Source organism: Corylus avellana, chromosome ca2, assembly GCF_901000735.1.
Source record: "Corylus avellana chromosome ca2, CavTom2PMs-1.0".
Classification (NCBI taxonomy): Eukaryota; Viridiplantae; Streptophyta; class Magnoliopsida; order Fagales; family Betulaceae; genus Corylus; species Corylus avellana.
The window spans coordinates 4,341,501-4,359,819 of record NC_081542.1 but is presented as its reverse complement, the minus strand read 5'-3'; the positions used below and the strand labels follow the sequence as shown (position 1 = coordinate 4,359,819).

The 18,319-nt window shown below is 34.9% G+C and overlaps 2 protein-coding genes across 4 annotated transcripts; both read right to left on the bottom strand.

Annotated features, from left to right (window-relative positions):
- Positions 1-2,566: 2,566 nt before the first annotated feature.
- LOC132170971 (uncharacterized) lies at positions 2,567-8,895 on the bottom strand. Of its 2 annotated transcripts, none has more exons than XM_059582143.1 (12): positions 8,632-8,895; positions 8,179-8,277; positions 7,407-7,565; positions 7,179-7,303; positions 6,832-6,953; positions 6,633-6,715; positions 5,183-5,338; positions 4,401-4,550; positions 3,593-3,775; positions 3,093-3,187; positions 2,897-2,994; positions 2,567-2,805 (listed from the first exon to the last, which is right to left on the bottom strand). In XM_059582143.1, the coding sequence occupies exons 1-12, from the start codon at positions 8,671-8,673 to the stop codon at positions 2,702-2,704; spliced, it is 1,416 nt and encodes a 471-aa protein (XP_059438126.1). In that variant the 5' UTR covers positions 8,674-8,895; the 3' UTR covers positions 2,567-2,701. The 2 variants fall into 2 exon arrangements, with proteins under 2 accessions (XP_059438126.1, XP_059438127.1); XM_059582144.1 differs by having other exon boundaries at positions 8,179-8,268.
- Positions 8,896-9,587: 692 nt separating this feature from the next.
- LOC132172151 (uncharacterized) lies at positions 9,588-13,837 on the bottom strand. 2 transcript variants are annotated; one of them, XM_059583602.1, is made up of 8 exons: positions 13,434-13,837; positions 12,587-12,627; positions 11,812-12,473; positions 10,660-11,326; positions 10,450-10,550; positions 10,259-10,348; positions 9,982-10,109; positions 9,588-9,829 (listed from the first exon to the last, which is right to left on the bottom strand). In XM_059583602.1, exons 3-8 carry the CDS (start codon positions 12,442-12,444, stop codon positions 9,685-9,687), a joined length of 1,764 nt encoding a protein of 587 aa, XP_059439585.1. In that variant the 5' UTR covers positions 12,445-12,473; positions 12,587-12,627; positions 13,434-13,837; the 3' UTR covers positions 9,588-9,684. The 2 variants fall into 2 exon arrangements, with proteins under 2 accessions (XP_059439585.1, XP_059439584.1); XM_059583601.1 differs by lacking the exon at positions 12,587-12,627.
- Positions 13,838-18,319: the final 4,482 nt, after the last annotated feature.

Below are 18,319 nucleotides of genomic sequence, written 5' to 3'. Positions count from 1 at the left end.
TAATGTAATTTGTTAATTTTCTCATGTTTTTTAAGTGAAGTTTTACCATGCAATTAACATCGAGAAACCAATGATCATAGTAGATATTGATCACAAGCCGCTTCCTCTCTCTTTCTTATAGAGAGAAGCTCTCAACCTAAATTAGAAATCTCGCTTCCATGGTGAGGTTCTTCTGTCGTCATTTGCGGTTGTTCTATAGGAGAACGATGAGCTTTGACCTTTTCCTCCCCCTTTCTCTTCTCTTCTTTTACCTTCTCATTTCCTTTATTATTTTGCTATTTTGTTCCTTAGTTAGTTAGTTTTCATTTGTTTCCCTTCTAAAACAACAATCTCTTTTTCTCCACCGCACTTAAGATTCTCTCCTCTCTACTTTCTTTAAAATTCGCTCTTTACTATTGTCTATTTTCCACAAGGAGTGTTCCTCATTTGCCATTGTCGGCTATATGAAATGAACGGTTAAAATATATAAATTTAAGAGTCTCAAATTTAAAGAGAATTATAGAGGATCTCAATCTGTCTCATTCGCCATCATTGAAAAGTAGACTTAGGGTTTTCCAATTCATATATGGTTTCCTCCACCACTCACCTCCTCAAATGCACCATTGCCGATCTCCTTGCGACTCTATTCATGCCTCTCATTCCACACGTGGGCTCCAATCACTTTTATGTCGTCCTACACATTAACAAGATTTTTGGCCCATTTATTAGCTTGTTATTAGGGAGCCCACCCCTCTTCTATAATTCGTTTCCTTGTAACTAGTTTTCCATATTTGCTTTAAAACAAAAACACTAGATCTTGAACTTGGACAATTTTATTAATTTTTCCAAATGATTCTTCAGCATACAAAATACGAGGATGTCATTGGAATTTAAGGTAAAAATGGAATAAAAGTATAATACTTTTGTCGGTTAAATGATGGGTGATAAGAACTAAAACAAATAAATAAATAAATAAATAAATATTACCTTCACTTCCCTGTCACACTCAAGAGAGCGAAAGATAGAGGGGGGAAACCATCATAACATTTATGGAATCTGATATTGGCAATGCCAATATTAATGGAATCCGAGTTGCATGTTACTATGTTTCAAATTATTATTATATGTTGATGGCTTTTTAGAAATCACAAGTGACAACACACAAACTTCCAAGCATTACAACAACCCAATCGTTTTTTTCCCACAAGACATGTTTCATGTTTTGGCTTTGGAGAATGTGACATAAAGCTTATCAAAAACAAAACACATCAAAAAAACAGAACAAAGTGGAAATACATATTCCCTCAAAAAAGTGGAAATATATAGGTAAAAGAAGTTGTGTCATGTCTTTTTTTTTTTTTTTTTTTTGAAAAATACAAAATTAAGGGAAAAATATATTTCACTTATAATAAGAAATATAAAAAGCCACTCATTTTGGCCAAATAGCTTAATGTGAAAAAACACTTGGATCTCATAACTCAGACTACCTAAACAACTGCCCAAATAAGGTAGAGCTCCGGCTATCGGAACACCTGCTCCAATTAAACAATGAGATGACCTGAGATGACCTGAAATTCAAACTATACTCACAATATATATATATATATATATATATATATATATATGCTATTTTTTGACGGTTCACGTTGGAGCACATGAGAGTTGAAATAAGCAGTCAACGTCTGAGAAGCTGACCATATAATTTGGAAGCTGTTGGAATTTCATTATTCTTCTTGGACAGGCAGGCTAAGATGGAAACCCATGATGCCATGGGCCCAACGGTAATCACTGCTACAACCAAACCTTGCCCTCCAAATTATGGGTCGCACTCACACATACATCACACATGATACATACGTGATAGATACATGATACATCAACGTTCGTGTTACGCAAGACGTTGCCATTTTTGTCTTGGGTTTGGTGGGCAATTAAGTTATAACTAACCAAACCAACCATCTTTACCATCATTCAACAAATGTAAATCATTTCTATACCTTCCACCTTCTCTATTATCAATTACATTCATCATTTCTGCATTGAAAAAAAAAATAATAACTGAAATTCTCTCCCAATTATTTATTAAGCCAACCATTAGCAGGGATGATGGATGGATGGGTGGGGTATGTTTCCAGAGGTGATGCTTTAAATATTGGACATCCTTTATGAGTATAATGAAGAGCATTAATAAATGGGCCTAAGATAATTGAGGCAAAAGCAGACATAATTATTTGAACGGCTTATTTCATTAATGGGCTTGATTGGACCATGATGGGCATTTTTCTTTCTGGGATCTTTTATGCTTTCTTGAGGTTTATGGGGATGCCCTATGGTTTACCATCATTTTTGTGTTTATTAATATATTGTATATTTTAAAATGATAATTATATTTTTATGGAAGTGTGGCTTTTTATTTCATTTGCTATATTCTTTAATATCTTATTATCAATTTTTGTTCAACTATATCTTTTAATATTGGTCTTGCATGCATATGAAAGAATTTTGAGGATATTTGAGCTTTGTTTTGCAATTTTGACTTGACCTAAGGGGATCATGTAAAAGAACCAGATGTGAAAAACATCTCAAGGGATATTTTAAATTTTTTTTAAATAATGGTCTACCAAGAAGATTAAGACAAACAAGTTTGTTTAAGTGATTTATGATGATGATCGATTAGGACAAGGAAAACTTGATAGCTCAAACACCATCTCTAAGATCTCCATCACCGCTTGAGGTAGTATTTTGAACGAAGGTTATCGAGCACTTGTGCGTACTCGATTGGAGTTGCCTCACTACAAAATACTTCATCCCACAATTTGCTCAGATCTGTTCACAAAATGATTCAGTATATTAAACCAAGGAAGAGAACAAACGATCAACAATAATGTGTATTAGAAATTTATTCATGTATGCTTACCATCCCTGTCTGCAGATGTAAGGCACATGATGAGCAAGTCAAATCTTGAGACTTTGGTTAAATTATCTATATAGTTGACAGCTAGATCCATTTCTTCACTGCCAAAAGCAAAAAGTGCAAAGGCATTAAGTCCCATATGGAGTGTGAACAGAAAATTATGCAACCTCAAGAAAGAAATACAGAGATATGTACTTACATGAAAAAGGTGGCAACGCACTTGATAATGTCAATTAATAAGGAAGAAGACAAGGCGTTTTTGAATATCTGAGGTAATGCAGTTGGAGATACGGCCTAACAAAGTGGAAACCTCAATAAATTAGCTGAAATGAGTAAAATAGCATGAGTAATCCAACTAAAATTAAATGGCCAAGTGAATTTGCTGATTGATCAAGGATAAATGAATGGAAACCCTCTAGGAATAGCCACTAGTATGAAAAGATCAGGTCAATATATCCTAACAATCCATCAATTGGTTTACTTTTGGAGACAATTAAAAAAGAAAGTCGCTGTTAAGTTAGGTCTATCCATTATTTATGTAGGTCAACCAAAAATTATGTCCATAAAAAGGGATCAAGGGCTAGATAGACATGAATCTTTCAGCTTAGCAATTCATAATGCCATAGGCATACTTAAATGTGATAGCAGAAAAGTGGATCTCTCTAAATATTAAATCACAAAAAAAACACCATTGCTTACCTTTAACAAACGAGCCTGTAGTGCACGGTCACCAGAGAGTCCCCGCCAAGAAACCTCAAATTGATAAGCTGAATTTGGTGGTGTGATGTTTTTTGCAGCTTCAGCCAAGGCTCGAGAAGCTGCCTGAGAAGCGAGCTCTTGCACTGATATCTTCAGATCTTGGTTTCTAGTTCTGTGATTTTTCTGGGAAAAAATGATAGAGAGAGCAGTGTCAAACCAAAAGAAAGGACAGGAAGAGAACAGGAATCATTGATGACATTGAAGAGAGGCTTAAAAGTAAAACTTCCACAATAAAGCAAGAACTAAAAGAACTTGTGTCTGCTTCACAGGCATCGAAAATTGGGCTGAGAATTTCACAAGCAAACAACGCCTTATGAGCTCTTTAGCTGTCTGAATATCCACTCTCAATCAAGTAAAGGACTATGAATCCTCCAAACCAGTTATGAAAATCCTAGTCAGAGATCATGAACAAAAGGCTTTTATCTCAACTAAATTAATTTCAATTTTAAAAGGGTTCTCAATATTAAGGATTCTGAAGAATGGTACAAGAATGGAAGAGATGGTAGACCTATGGAGCAAATTAGGGAAAAAAAAGGTCAAGGTGGCCGTCCTTTTCAGGCCCTTTACCCCTTTGCTACTGGCAAAAAAGACCCCTTAAGAGCTTAATAAAAAATTGTCTAACTAGACTAATAAAAATTATCACCCGTCACAGACTGACAATAAACAGAACTGACACATGTGGTTTAGCATGTATCTAAAAGGATGTGCAGAGGGAAGCATATAGTTAAGCAGGGATTTAATGATAAACCTTAAGACTGTCTACTCTAGAACTCTGAATAGCATCTACATGTGAACCATCAACTTCTTGTCCTTCTTTTCTACTTCCAGCATTCATACTTCGGCTTTCTAATTCCTCCACAGATACAGATGCCCTCACAGGGAATAGCCCATCATTGTCCTGTCAATAGAGTTCCAAAGCACAAGAGAATAAGATCATAGAACACATATATTTTGAAAATTATGTCACATTCAGTCACAAATTCTTTGCTTACTTATAATCGAGCTCATTAAATATGAGCAACAGAGTTGTGAATCAAAATTGAGAGAAAGAAAAGACACAACACATGTCAGCGATCAACAAGTCCTGTATAAAGAACCTTTTTTCCTTTCCTTTTATCAGTAATGCATGTGTGCCCAGGAAGAGGTTGGGGGGGTGGGGGGTGTTTGTTAAGAATCAATAAGTCATATCTCTTTTACAAGCTTCATCTTTTTTTGGGTTAGTAATCCAGAAAAACAAACCAAACCAAGCCAAGACTGAAACATGTATTACACAAAAACTTATATGTAAAGGGCATAATTGTTTTACAGCAAGACCTGATGAACACGATAGACCACTTTCCTTATGTGCTTTATGGTGGTCCTCTGACTATTGCAAATTTCAGACAACTTAAGAAATAGGACACAAACATGCTATCAAACACAGTAATCAATCAAGTTGCACTGGATTTTCCTTTTGGCCTTAGGAAATGAAGCTTTTCATTCACATATTATGGCAGTTAAAAAGATAATCGACGCTCTAATTGCTTATACCTTGGTGTGAGCTTGAACAGCAGCCACTCCTGGGCGCTGAGTATTACTTAAGACAGGATGAACACTAGGTCCATTAACCTTGCTCTCTGAACTTCCTACTTTCTGCAATCCTTGCACAGGGCTTCTCAGTGGTCCAGACACCTTCTTAAGAATCTCCTGGAAAAAAATTAAGTAAAGCATTTTACAAATGACAATCAAATGTAATAAAAACAACAATTTATTAACACACCTCCAACCTATTAATATGCTAAGGAGTGAAAAACAAAAACAAATATAGAATGTAGGTGATTTTAGTGGAAACTATACACTGTCAACTCAGACACCATTAGAGCAGAACAAAAGCTTAACTTCCATTTTTTATTCTATTCCCACTTCCCTATCCACTATCTTCTCCAAATTCTACAATATCTATTCTGCAAAAACAGAAGACATCGTATCATACTATATATCCAATTTATCATACATATCTAGAAAAGTTCATGGCAAATTATGCATTTCCATCACTCGTCAGCATGTACGATCTCAGCCAATGAGTAAAGAAGCTGTTTCACTGCTGTTCTTGCAGTTGGTGAATTCAAAAAAAGTAGGTCAAGATTCCTATGAGAGCTCTACAGTAAAAAAAATAAAAAATAAAATAAAAATGCAGTCTTAAGTTACTTGTGGAAAAGAAAAATGCAATCTTAAGTTGGAGATCAATTTGCGACCATGGGTAACTCACTTGGAGAAAATAGTATCCTCCAGTAGAAAACATGAATTCAAAAGGTTGTATCTAACCTTCAAAAACTCAATCCACTTAGATTTCCGCAATGACCTAACTTTTTCCCCTACTAGTGATGCTAATGCTATTTTAAAGTGAATTTCATTAATTTAGACTCACACCATTATCAAAATGAGAACAGATGTATGAAAAGATTACAACTCACGATAAAGTAGGAGACTAGGACCTATTGATAACAATGATACTAGATTGGTCATGAGCCTATATATCAAACTTAGTCTTACTTGTGCTCTGCTCATTTTGAAAACAAACACAAAAGTGACATTTAGATCAGTTCATTTTGTATGTAAAATACAAAATAAGCTTTGAAACAGCCTGAGCACAACTCAAGCCTAAGCTGCATAATCCGGGATTTCAAGACCTGATTAAAGTATCCTGATGCGATAAACAATCCTATGTACATTCATAACGTTCAACCTAAGAAACTCACTTAGCGTGATTATATTTTATCACAACATATTTAAGATTCTCATAGTTTTCATTCCGCATCATTTAGCAGTCTCTAATAATGATGAAGACTATGACCTCTATTGGCATGTCAGCTTTTTTGTAGCTTAGAATTTATCTCAAGATGCCATTTGTAACCAAAAAAAAAAAAAAAAGGAATGAAAAACCAATTCGTGGCAAGAACTAGAAGCAACTAATTAGGATGCAAATGAAAAAAATGCTTACTTTGTCATACAAAGATCTGGCCTCGGTATACTGTTTCTTAATTTCTTGGTTGTGAGGCTCCAACCTCAAGGCAAACTCAGCATCTGCAAGTAGCTATATCCATTATATCAGACAGATCAGACACACAAAAATACAGCAGAAGAAAAAACATATACTTATATTCTCAATGAATCAAGATATTCTTTTGGATGTAGCATACCCTCAAAGCATTCTTTATATTTCCCGAGTTCTTTTCTAGCAGTTGCTCGACGTGAGTATGCTTTTATATAACGGTCATCTAAGTTCAAAGCCTCTGTACAATCATCCTCAGCCTCTTGGATTCTAAAGAAGGAGAAAATGACCAAAAAAAAAAAAAAGAGAGAGAGAGAGAGAAGGAAACAAATCAATTAAGATTCATGTAATTGTGACCATTAAGAGCATTACTCAGTCAGGAAATAGCATCTTAAAGTGAAAAATAATAGATATATGAACACTTTCTGGTGGTCAAAGTTCAAAAATCTACATAATACAAGCACATAAAAAAAAAAAGTAGTGTGTTAAACTTGCCTTTTGATTTTGAGATAGGCCATTGCCCTATTTGCATAAGCCACTGCTGTTGGTGACAAGGCAATGCTTCTTGAATAGCATTCAATAGCTTCCTTAAACTTCTTCTGCTTAAAATACTCATTACCCTTTACGGTTGAGATAGATTCATTATCAGCATAATTAACATTAACATAGTTGCACAAACAGTCTCAATCTTCAAAATAATACAGAGAAAAGAACAACTCCTACCAGTTCTTTCTCTGAAGTAGCATCTGGAAAACTCTCTTCAGTCATGAAACTACTTGACATAGGATTAACTCCATAGTTTCTCGAGTAATCAGTTTTTCCTGTATAACTCATTGAATAATCATCTGTGGGAGTTTTCCCAGTACTCTGAGAAGAAGAAACCTGTGAAAATTCCAAACAAATTCATATATTTGTTAAAAAACCGCAAATAATATTCATCCTCAAACACATGTATGTCATAATATCATATGGGAATTAGGGTCTAACCAAGACCATTCAATTAAATTTTGCCAAATTCTTCAAATTCACTCCATCTACCCCAGAATCCACAACCACCAGAGAGTTTACTTAAATGTCCACATTTGCTCTTTATAAAGGAAAATCGATGAAGGAATATCATATCATCATACTACATTAAAACATTGTTTCCAGTAATGCATAATCAGTTTTTTAAAGATACAAGGGACACATTGCTGAACCAGGTAAATCATTTCTCATTGAACACCCACAAACTTTCCAAGTACATAGTATTAGACTATTAGTAAAAATGAACTGATAACACCTAGTTAACTCTTTGACACAAAATTCACAACCTTAACATGCTCAACCTAAGCTCCCATTCTACATTAAACCTTAAAAACTAAGAAAATCACACTTTTCTCTTGAATGATCATCCTCAAATTATAAAAAATCCAACATTTATTGATGCCCACTTTTGGTTTACAAGTTTAATGTCAAAAACACATTGAAAATTCTCTTTGGTTAGAATAGTTACCGATTTTTCCTTATGAGGAGCTTGAGATTTCATTTTCTTGTCTTTGTCCTTAAGAGAAAGCTCCCAATCCTGCAAGTCATTCAAAAACCCCTGGAAATCCTATAGAAAACCGTTAGCTCTATAAGAATACTCATTAGAAATAATCGTTAAAAACCCATTTACATAATAAAAATAAAATTAAAAAAAAAAAAGTACAGGAAAAAAAAAAAAACAAACTAGCATGCAATAATTGAAGCACACATTTGCTTGTTCCCATATAGTAAATACTACGTTCAAAACCTAAAGCATTAAAAATAGTTTCCCTTGACTGAAATTTCCACAAATAAGCAATTAGAGAAGAGAAAATAGTATTGTATATAGATATTTATTCATTTGATAATGCACCGTTTGTTGCTTGTAATTTCGATATAACAGAAAATTGTAAGGTTTGTGCGCGGAAAAAGATGAACATACCAGAGTTTCATCACGACCGTGCTTGCTGGGAACCCTAGCCATAGAGCTCTAGCCGAAGCAGACAGAGAGAGAGAGAGAGAGAGAGAGAGAGAGAGAGCCCTTGTGAGCGCGTGGCTTTTCCTGAAGCTTCTGGAAGTGGAGGAACTTGTATTCTGGGTGTTACCGCAGACGGAGGAGGACGATCACCATTTGCATTTCAGTTTTTCTCTGGGCCGTATTGGGCTGATCCAGTGGGGCAAACCCAAATAAACCCTGCCTTTCAATAGCTCCCCCTCAGAGGTTTCTCCTGTTATAAAATGGACAGTGTTGATTAAAACTCACGAAACTACGTCGTCCTTTCTAAGCGAAATTAGACGAAAGAGCTATTATAAACCAAACAGGATATTATTAAGAATTTCCATAGAAATGAAGAGCATGTGTTGGAATTGTTTTTGAAAATAATACAAATTTTGAGTAAAACTCACCCGAAAACCGACTTGTAAGAGAAAGATGCCTAAAAGCTTATATACACACAGTCAAAAGTAGACTTAACTCATATGTAAGTGTAACACTAGGATCATAATAGAAAAATAGAGCTTTTAAATTTTTTTTTTTTTTTTAAAAAAAAAAACGGATTTTTGTTTTTTGTTACAAAAACTTCATTTTTAATATTTTGTCAAAAGTACGTTTTTAACATTTTTTTGAGTTTTTTGAAACATTAAAAGCATTTTCAATTTTTTTTTACAAAACATATACTTTTTTCTTCAAACGAACTTTTTGAGTGTTTTTTTTTTTTTTTGACATGTCCACACAAGGGAAGGGGGAGGAGAAATTCGAACTAGTGACCTCCGCTTCATGAGGCGTGGTTCACAGCCGATTAAGCTACTCTTTGGAGATGAACTTTTTAAGTGTTAAACGCACTTTTAAGCCCTTCAAACGGACAACCAAGTTTTGAAGGAATTGAGAGAGATTCAAAGTATATTCCAAACACTTGTGTCTTCTCTCTAGTACAATCTTATTGATTAAAGCAAAAGAGTCTTATTCCATGAAGAACTAAGACAAATATCCACCTAATTAACAGGCTGTTACAGGCTGCATCTTTTCCTTTATTGCCTTGTAGCATTGGAGGCTGCACAAGGGGAGCTTTGACTTGGAATCCCGGTACTTGTATGGATTTGTACAAGATGGCCCAGCACATTTCTCACGGGGAGGGGGGTAACTGCAATACCCACATACACAATCACTCAAGAAGCAGTATTTAATTCTTCAAAAATTAATAGAACAAAATAAATTCCATCGGTATTGAATGAAGGTTTAAAAACTTGAATCACTGTTTAAATACACTATAGTTCAAAAGAAGTATTTCTTTACCTGCAAGGCTTGGAATCAAATATAGTTGGCAAGCCCATTTCATTAGGGAATGTAACAACTGTTCCTGAGGGACCCATGATCCATCTAACAGAGTCCGATGGAAGTACCATATAGTTTGCAGCCTTCTCCTGCATAGAATAAGAGTTATGCTACATCATTTTTATTTTTTTTTTGGTAAGAAAAGAGATAAGAGACCAAATATAAGACTAGCATACAAAAGAAAAGAACAAATCAACACACAAGATTAAGAGCAAGAGTTCTCATGCAGGGTTGTTACCTGTGCCAATTCTTCTTGCCGTTTCTTCATCTTATCTTCCCGCTTCTTCCTACTTGATTCTTGTCCCAGGATTTTTCTGATAGCCTCAGCCTAAAATTCAGTCAAAAAGTATAAGGGAACGCTTAAATTACTTCCAACATTCTGGCAATTCACAAGGCTGAAAAAAATATCAGAAAATGAAGGGGCTAAACCTCAGATTCCCTAGCTGCCTTCTCCACTTGCATCCTACGTCTCTGAAGAGCCTCGGCTCTTTTCAACTGCTGCTCCAATTCAGACAGTTTCTCTTTTTGCTCTGTCACCAAAATAAACATCAATACAATAAATTTACAGAAATTTTGACATTTCAGAAGGAACCTATAACAATAACAAGAAATGAAAAGCATAGGGTGAAAACTACTCACTCCTAGGTGGAGCAGGAGGCAAGCCATTTGGGAACTCAATTAGACTTGCGCCTAAGCCGGAAGAGACATCTTTGCCAGTTTGAAGGGCCCGTTGACGTGTAGTAATTGTTATTTCCTTCTTATTATCTCCCAATAAATCAACAAATTCCTTTTTTGGTTTCTTCTTGTTAGTATTGTTCTCACCATCTGAGATTGGTTCTTCCTCTTCTACATAATCAGTATCATCAAATACTCTCCCCGATCGAGACTTCTTACCCTCCTTGCCTGATCTTGATGAGAGGTGACCTTCCACATCAACATTACTCTTCAATACCCTTGATATCTTCCGTTGTTTCCTGCTTCCTCCTTCCTCATCATCATCATCCTCTACACTGTAATCAATGGTAGCCTTAGATGTTTTTAGTTTTTCAAGGTATTTAATCTCATCATCATCATCTCCATCACCAAGCACTTCATCCAACACACGTCTCTTGGAGATCCGTTTGCTTTTGCGAATAGGCTCAAATTTATCAGCTTGGTTTGTGGAAATATTTTCTTCAGGCATCCTGCTCCTTGAAGAATCAGTTTTTCTCACATTAAAACCATATTTGGAAAAATCCTTCCAAGGAACCCCCCGTAAGCCGCTCCCCTTATCTGAAATAAGGGAACGGTTGTCATCTGAATTTTCCTGCAGCACATATATACATTAGACAGATAGCCTCAATAAGACGTCTACCCAATCTCTGAATTGGACTACAAAACAAAGTTGCATAATAGGGCATCAGCAAACTGGGACTTGATGTGTCACAAAATATGCTTTGGAGGCTAAATTGGAATGAAAGAAGAAACATTCAATCCTAGATACCATCAGGAAACAACATAAGGAATTTCTAGCAGTTAAGGTTGAACAAAATCCTGTGGAACAAATTTATGTTTCACATGCACCAACATCTAGAAAAGGTTGAAATGAAAATTGAGATTTCATTTTTTTTTTTTTTTTTTTTAAACTCCTTATGTAGTGCTTAAGAAAAAAATCAATTGTCACATGGCTACTGGTTTAATATGCCCACTTGCCATATCCTCAATTTTGCATCATGATGGATATGAATCACACCCTGCAACACACACTAGGTGCCAATTCGATAAATTTTGAACAATAGGCTAACGTGATACCTGACCAATCAACTTCTGCCGTGGGTGAGGGGCATCTGAAATGCGAGAAGATTTGGTAGTAGACGATCCAACACCAGATGCACCATCTGATATTGACTTGGCATGAATTGTACGTATGACACCACCAACTTTAAGCTTAACCTTTTTCACTTTGTTCTCATGTTCTAAGCCATCTGAAACAACTCCAAAATGCCCCACCTTGTTCGTGCCTTTATAATCAGCTGGCGCAAGGACACCTTCACTGTGTCTTCTGGAATCAACTACACTGTGTACCTGCTCATTACTTCCTCGGAAAGAACCATTATTGGAAGCTTCATCGGAATCTCCGAATCCTCCATCTTCATTCTTGATCATATTCTGCCCAGATTCAGCTTCAGCAACGTTAATAGATAAAGCCCTTGTGCTGCAAAGTTCCAAATTGATTTCTTTCTTTCGAGAAACTGAACCATAATCATTGTTCTCATCGCTTGATACTTTGCTTACATTATCTGAAGGTGGCGTGGATGACAAGGACGAAAAATCACGGTAATCTGAAGGCTGTGAGTCATTCCGAGGACGACGGGATGTATTACTCCTCTTCTTCTTCACGGCGCTGTTTTTATCACTGATCCCAAGACTTCTAAATCCTTCCATGGTGGCCAAAAAGGCAGGCACAAATGCCACTGTAATTTCCCAAGAAAGGAGTAAGATACATGGATAAGTAAAAACGGTACACCCGAATTGTAAGAAGCAATACACCAAGAAAGGGAAGAAAATCAAATTGAGCATTAACAACATTTGCTGGCCAGAATGCTTTCTCCACTTCACATTCGATAGCTGAGAGAAATACATGGAGAAAAGATAAATTCTAAACCTCATTTTCTATAATGCATAGTTTTCCAAAATCTGAAACACCTACCTAAACAAAGACAACAAACCCATTGTTTTTTTTTTTTTTTTTTTTTTTTTTGGAGTGGCTGGCGGGGGTCTCTCTCCCCACTTCAACGTAATAAGTAAACTAAAAGAAATATATTGAACCTCTTCCTAATCCTACACTTTTTAAGAAACCATATGGAGCACCAAAAACAAAATATTTAGAGTAGCTTCGTATTAAAAAAAAAAAATCTTACAAAATTAATGCTAGTATAAACTAACAAAAACTGATTTGCTTATAAATTCATCAAAAGATTTCCAAATTTATCCATAAACCTGGCTGCGGAAAGCAAAAACTCAATAAATTGATCAAAATCAAGAAATACGAACTAACAACAATGGCCCAGTCGCAAAAGGACCAAATCTTAAATGAATTATCCATTAAAAAACCTAAAAATATATCTACTACATAAAATTCAATACAAAATATCAGGTTCAGGAGGGCACCCATTAACAGGCACTCCATCAACAGGTCCAAATCCATAATACCCACATAAGAAAATAATCACAAATTCAACAAATACATGGTGCAAAACGAAAACCCATTCACAAAATGACCACAAAAAGCATAACTTTGAAGCAAACCCACACGCAAACACCCTACAAAAAAACCAAAATCGAAATACCCACCTGCGCAAACCTCGAAAAGTCAACAAAAAACAAAAAAAAAAAGCACCAAGGAGAGAGCAAGAAGAAAAAAAAAAGCTTACCTTTCTGGGTCACACCAGAAGTCTCAAAACCCTAGGTCAGCATCGAGGAAAAAGCCGAGCCTGAGAGAGAAAGGGAGGGGGAGAGTGTGTGTAAAATTGAAGCTAAGGTTGGATATCTTAGCCAGGTGGTGGGGTGTGATTGGACAGAGAGAGGCGGATGCCGGAGCTAGGGTGAGGAAGTGGCTAAAAATCTTCACCATTGCACTAAGATCACTGGTCCTGTGCTTTTGCTGGGTCACCACCATGTACCCTATCCTTTTGTTGTCCCTGTTGTTGTTAGAGTCACCCATCTCTCTCTCTACTTTCTCTCTCTAACTTTCAAAGACCGAACCTTTGTTGGCGAGCTTTAGTTGATGCAGGTGAGTGCGTACGTTAGTAAAACTACGCACCCTGGTTTCAGCTGAGTAGCTTCCTCTTCTGTTTGGGTCCCTTAAAAATTTGGGTTACTATATTTAGAAGTTTCTTGATTGAGAATATTTGAAGGGAAAATGCATTTTATATTTTATTTTTATTTTGTTGTATTTAGTCGAATATGTTAATTTTACATTATTTACTTACATATACAACGTTGGACCTCTCCAAAAAAAAAATGGTCTCTTAAACAAGAGATTCTATTAAAAATAGGTTTGATTTTACACCATGAGATTTGCCCCCAAATTATTTTGCAAAGGGATGTGTTAGTTGTTTTAGGGTGCGTTTGGAAGTGCGTTTTTAAAAAAATAATCTGCGATTTTAAACCAAATCGCAACTTTAGGATATTTGGGATTGCAATTTTAAAAACGCAAATTTTAAAATCGCAAAAAAATCTGCGATTTTCATAAGCTAATTAGATGGTGTTTATTTGAAAAAATGCGAATTTAAAACAAAATCACGATTTTTATTAAAAATATATTTGGCGCAATAGTTACCTTTTTTAGAACGGGAATGAAAAAAAATACCAAGAATATCCACATAAAATATATTAAAACCCTTATTTTCTTTTTCTTTTTTTTCTTCATCCTCTCTGTCTTGTTCATCCTTATTGGTAATTTGGTTATGAAACCGAAATTATATGCTAATGTTATCCAAACACTCAATTGATAAAAAAAGTACTTTTAAGTATGTTTTACCAAACGCCTGTGCGATTTTAAAAACGCAATTTTTAAAATCACACTTATAGAAATTGCACTCCCAAACGGGCCCTTAGGGGAATGTTATGGTTCCTTTGGCGTTTTCTTGATCGAACCTTGATATTATTTTTTAAAACATATATAAGCAAGACATGAATTACACTTTTTTTATCTTTTTTTTTTTTTTTTTTTTTTATCATTATCTCATAAGGTTGGGGCAATAAAGTCAATTAACATTTAAATTAGTCAGTATTAGAAAAATAAATAAATTAAATATTAATTGACATTGTCACATCGATATGGTGAAAAAATAATGAAATTAAAAAATAAAAAATAAAAATTTATAGTCCTCATATTTTTTTAATTAAAAAAGGCAAGCGAGGGATATTAATTGTAATTATTTTAGTTGGACATGACCATAATAGCATGTACGATGAGCCTAGACTATGGGAATCAGATACGCCCTCTTAAGTTTAACTAAATCATAACCCAAGTCCATTAAGACATCAGTGGTACTTAACGCAACTAATACTAATATCATTTAGAAAATGATTACTCATATTGTTTATTCTTCAATTATATGTATGTTTCTTATACGAGTAATTATTTTTTGCTCCCATGAACTATAGCGCCTTGACACTTTTCTTTTCATGAACTACCAACTATAACATCTGACCCCATCAAACTACCATCTTATGACAAAAAAACCTCATTCCGTTAGTCAAAATGATTAAAATTGACGGTCAACGATCATGTGCAAGTCATGTGCCATTTTTATTTTTTCTTCTTCCACTTTTGCCCTCACTTCAAACAAATAAAGTTAATATGTTTAGAGGGTATAAGTGTCATTTTCTTGGTCTAAAGTGAAGGCAAAAGTTAAAGAAAAAAATTTAAAATAACACATGACTTGCACATGACCGTTGGTCGTTAATTTTAACCTCTTTGATGACGAAATAAGGTTTTTTGTTATAAGATGATAATTTGGTAGAGTCAGGTGTTATAATTGGTAGTTTATGAAAAAAAAAAAAAATGTGACAAAGCGCTGTAGTTCATAAGGACAAAAGGTAATTACCACTTTCTTATATTATTAACTTGTTTCACATATTTGTTTCTTTATTGTATTGATTTCGAATTATAATATTATATTTTAAAAAAGTAAAAAAAAGGTCAACCAACCATTGCAAAACACGAGGACCAAAAAGCCTGTAAAAGTCCAAACATTTAGGAGAGGTCGCCAAAGGTATAAAATTAAAACGATCAATGATTAACAATTAGGAAGATCGGACGGTGGAGGAGGGAGGTAGCTTCCCATCAAGTACAAATTACAATCCATGCCATCTGGGCGGGTTTCATTTTTGTGTCATGGGCCACTTCAAAGGCCCACTGTAAAGAAAAGAGCTCCTTTTGGACAGTTTGAGGGACCCTGGTAGGGAATTTGGCATTGCCCAAACAGCCCAAATTGGTTTACTAAAAATTTGCAACAAATGTGGTTTCATTGATGGCAGGGAAGGGTGGTGTTTGGTTTTGAGCACAACATTGGTGGTCTGACAGTCATAAATACTAGTGGCACCGGAAAAAGGATCGGAGAGGATGCCTGAAAAAAGTTGAGAACAATAATTCAAAATTCGTGCTTTGATACCATGTTGAGAATAAAGTTATATATTGAATCATACTGATCAACATACAGACCAATAATACAGATACATACATACATACATAATCCATGTAGGACAAACACTACATATAATCTCTAACAATTATGGGCTTAATTTATCGAGTACGTAACCGATAAATTTAGGGTAGATTACTAGATTAAGCATCCCTAACGTCTCCCAAAAACAATTATATGAGCTGAATAATAATGATGTTCTAATATACTCTATTAATCAATTCAACAGTTTGTAATGATGATTACATGGAAGTAATAGAAATTAAATGAAATATACGAATATAAGATAAGATAGCTGATGAAATAGAATAACTCCTAATAGAGCCACTAAATTGCTAAATCTTTTGCAGTTCATGATGTTTGTGTTGGTGTCAGTCAACATATATGATGGGCATCATGGGACTTGTAATGTTGGTTGGTGATGGTGTCTATTGCAACCAAACATATATTCATTGAGTGTTCAACTTTCAAAGGCCATGGAAGAGGACATTTGAGCCACCTTTCTCTTCAAGCAAGAACATTAACATGAATGATAGCGATTAATCATTCAAAACTACTCACACAAGCCTGACCATAAATTAAGCTGACATAACATATTGCTTATTGGACATTGTAAACTCATGCATGGTGGGAATTAAAGTACAGCCAAAGATGCTTTGTCTAAGTTGGTAGATTGTCGTGGATTAATCAATTATATTCGTGAAAATTAAAGATAGTAGATAGAACTGCCAAAAATTTCCTCCCATTGCTTCACCTTAACTGTCCCACTATTCTCGATGAAAGAATAGGCAATAAAGTAATTGTAGAAGTTTTTTTTGTTTTCTTTTAAAAATTAGATAGCTTTTAAAATTATAATTTGATTAAAATTCAATAATGATTTATCATAAGTTCAATAGTAATTTTAAAAGTAACGTTATTCTTAAAAGTACATAAGAGTGACTTGTACCATTATTTATAAGCAACACGCTCAATTTGTCGGTAAGCACGATCTCCTCCACGACTACCGACAAGAGCTGCAACGTCACAAGTAGGCGACAGAAAAGTTTAGCGCCATAATCGATTAGGGTTGTACCTTCATTCAACATGTGAGACCTAATCAAGGACATGCCATGCTAGTAGGCACTGATTGGACCCTATACCTAGTCAAGATAGCATCCTATAACTCATGTACACATGGCTAATCCTAATACGACATTTGTAGCTAGGAATATATGAGAAGGAGAATCGTACTCATGCAACTATGCAATATATAACGTGTTTACTAAAATTAAATTAGATACAAAATAAAAAAATAATAAAAAAAACCTAATAAAACCCTCATATTTTACTCATAAAAATTTTAAGTGGCAAAGTACACATGACCTAAGTTGACGTAAAAAGGCACATGACCCAAGTTGATGGCTATAAAAACATGTAATATTATAAATATAAAAGCTGAATAATAATAATGAAATGAAATAGAATAAACACAGTGGTTCGACATATAGTCTACATCTACACATCAAAGCCTTAATAGATTACATCTTTCCTTAATATATGATTTGAGTACACGGCTCTATTTATAGAGCTTTTAATTTAAAATATTTTAAATACAAATTTATTCCTTAAATCGAGTTAACAAATATGATTTAAATCTCTTAATTTAGAGAATACAAATCAATATTTATCATCAAAGATTTATATCCATAACAACGGCAACCTAAAATTTTAAAATTTTGATGGATAAAAGGAAGAGATTTTATTAAATTATAGTAAATTTTTTAAAAAAATTTGAAATGTTGTGCTGTTTCGTTAACGGAAAGGCAGACACGTGGATGACGTGTCACACGTAGGGTGAGTGTGACCGGCCACTCGAGAAAACTCCAGAGAAGAGAAGAAATAGGAAGATGGGTGTGAGGCGTGAGGAAGCGTGAGAGAGAGAGAGAGAGAGAGAGGGTTACGTGGATGACGCAACCAACGTCAGGAGAGGAGTCTTGTCGCATTGACAAGCTGACAAGACCGCTGACGTTCGAAAGACCCGTCCGACTTAACAATCACCCCCAATCCATCTTTCACTTTTCTTTTTCTTTTTTTATTTACTTTAAAACCATTTTCTAAAATACACAATG

What these genes read in the sequence shown, in the direction of transcription:
- LOC132170971 (XM_059582143.1), bottom strand. Translation starts at nt 8,673, where the DNA reads ATGGCTAGGGTTCCCAGCAAGCACGGTCGTGATGAAACTCTG. An exon ending in ACGGTCGTGATGAAACTCTG is followed by an intron (nt 8,278 to 8,631) that starts GTATGTTCATCT and finishes GGTTTTCTATAG; the next exon opens with GATTTCCAGGGGTTTTTGAA. An exon ending in CTACTTCAGAGAAAGAACTG is followed by an intron (nt 7,304 to 7,406) that starts GTAGGAGTTGTT and finishes TCAACCGTAAAG; the next exon opens with GGTAATGAGTATTTTAAGCA.
- LOC132172151 (XM_059583602.1), bottom strand. Translation starts at nt 12,444, where the DNA reads ATGGAAGGATTTAGAAGTCTTGGGATCAGTGATAAAAACAGCGCCGTG. An exon ending in GGCAAGAAGAATTGGCACAG is followed by an intron (nt 10,110 to 10,258) that starts GTAACAACCCTG and finishes TATTCTATGCAG; the next exon opens with GAGAAGGCTGCAAACTATAT. An exon ending in TTTGATTCCAAGCCTTGCAG is followed by an intron (nt 9,830 to 9,981) that starts GTAAAGAAATAC and finishes TGGGTATTGCAG; the next exon opens with TTACCCCCCTCCCCGTGAGA.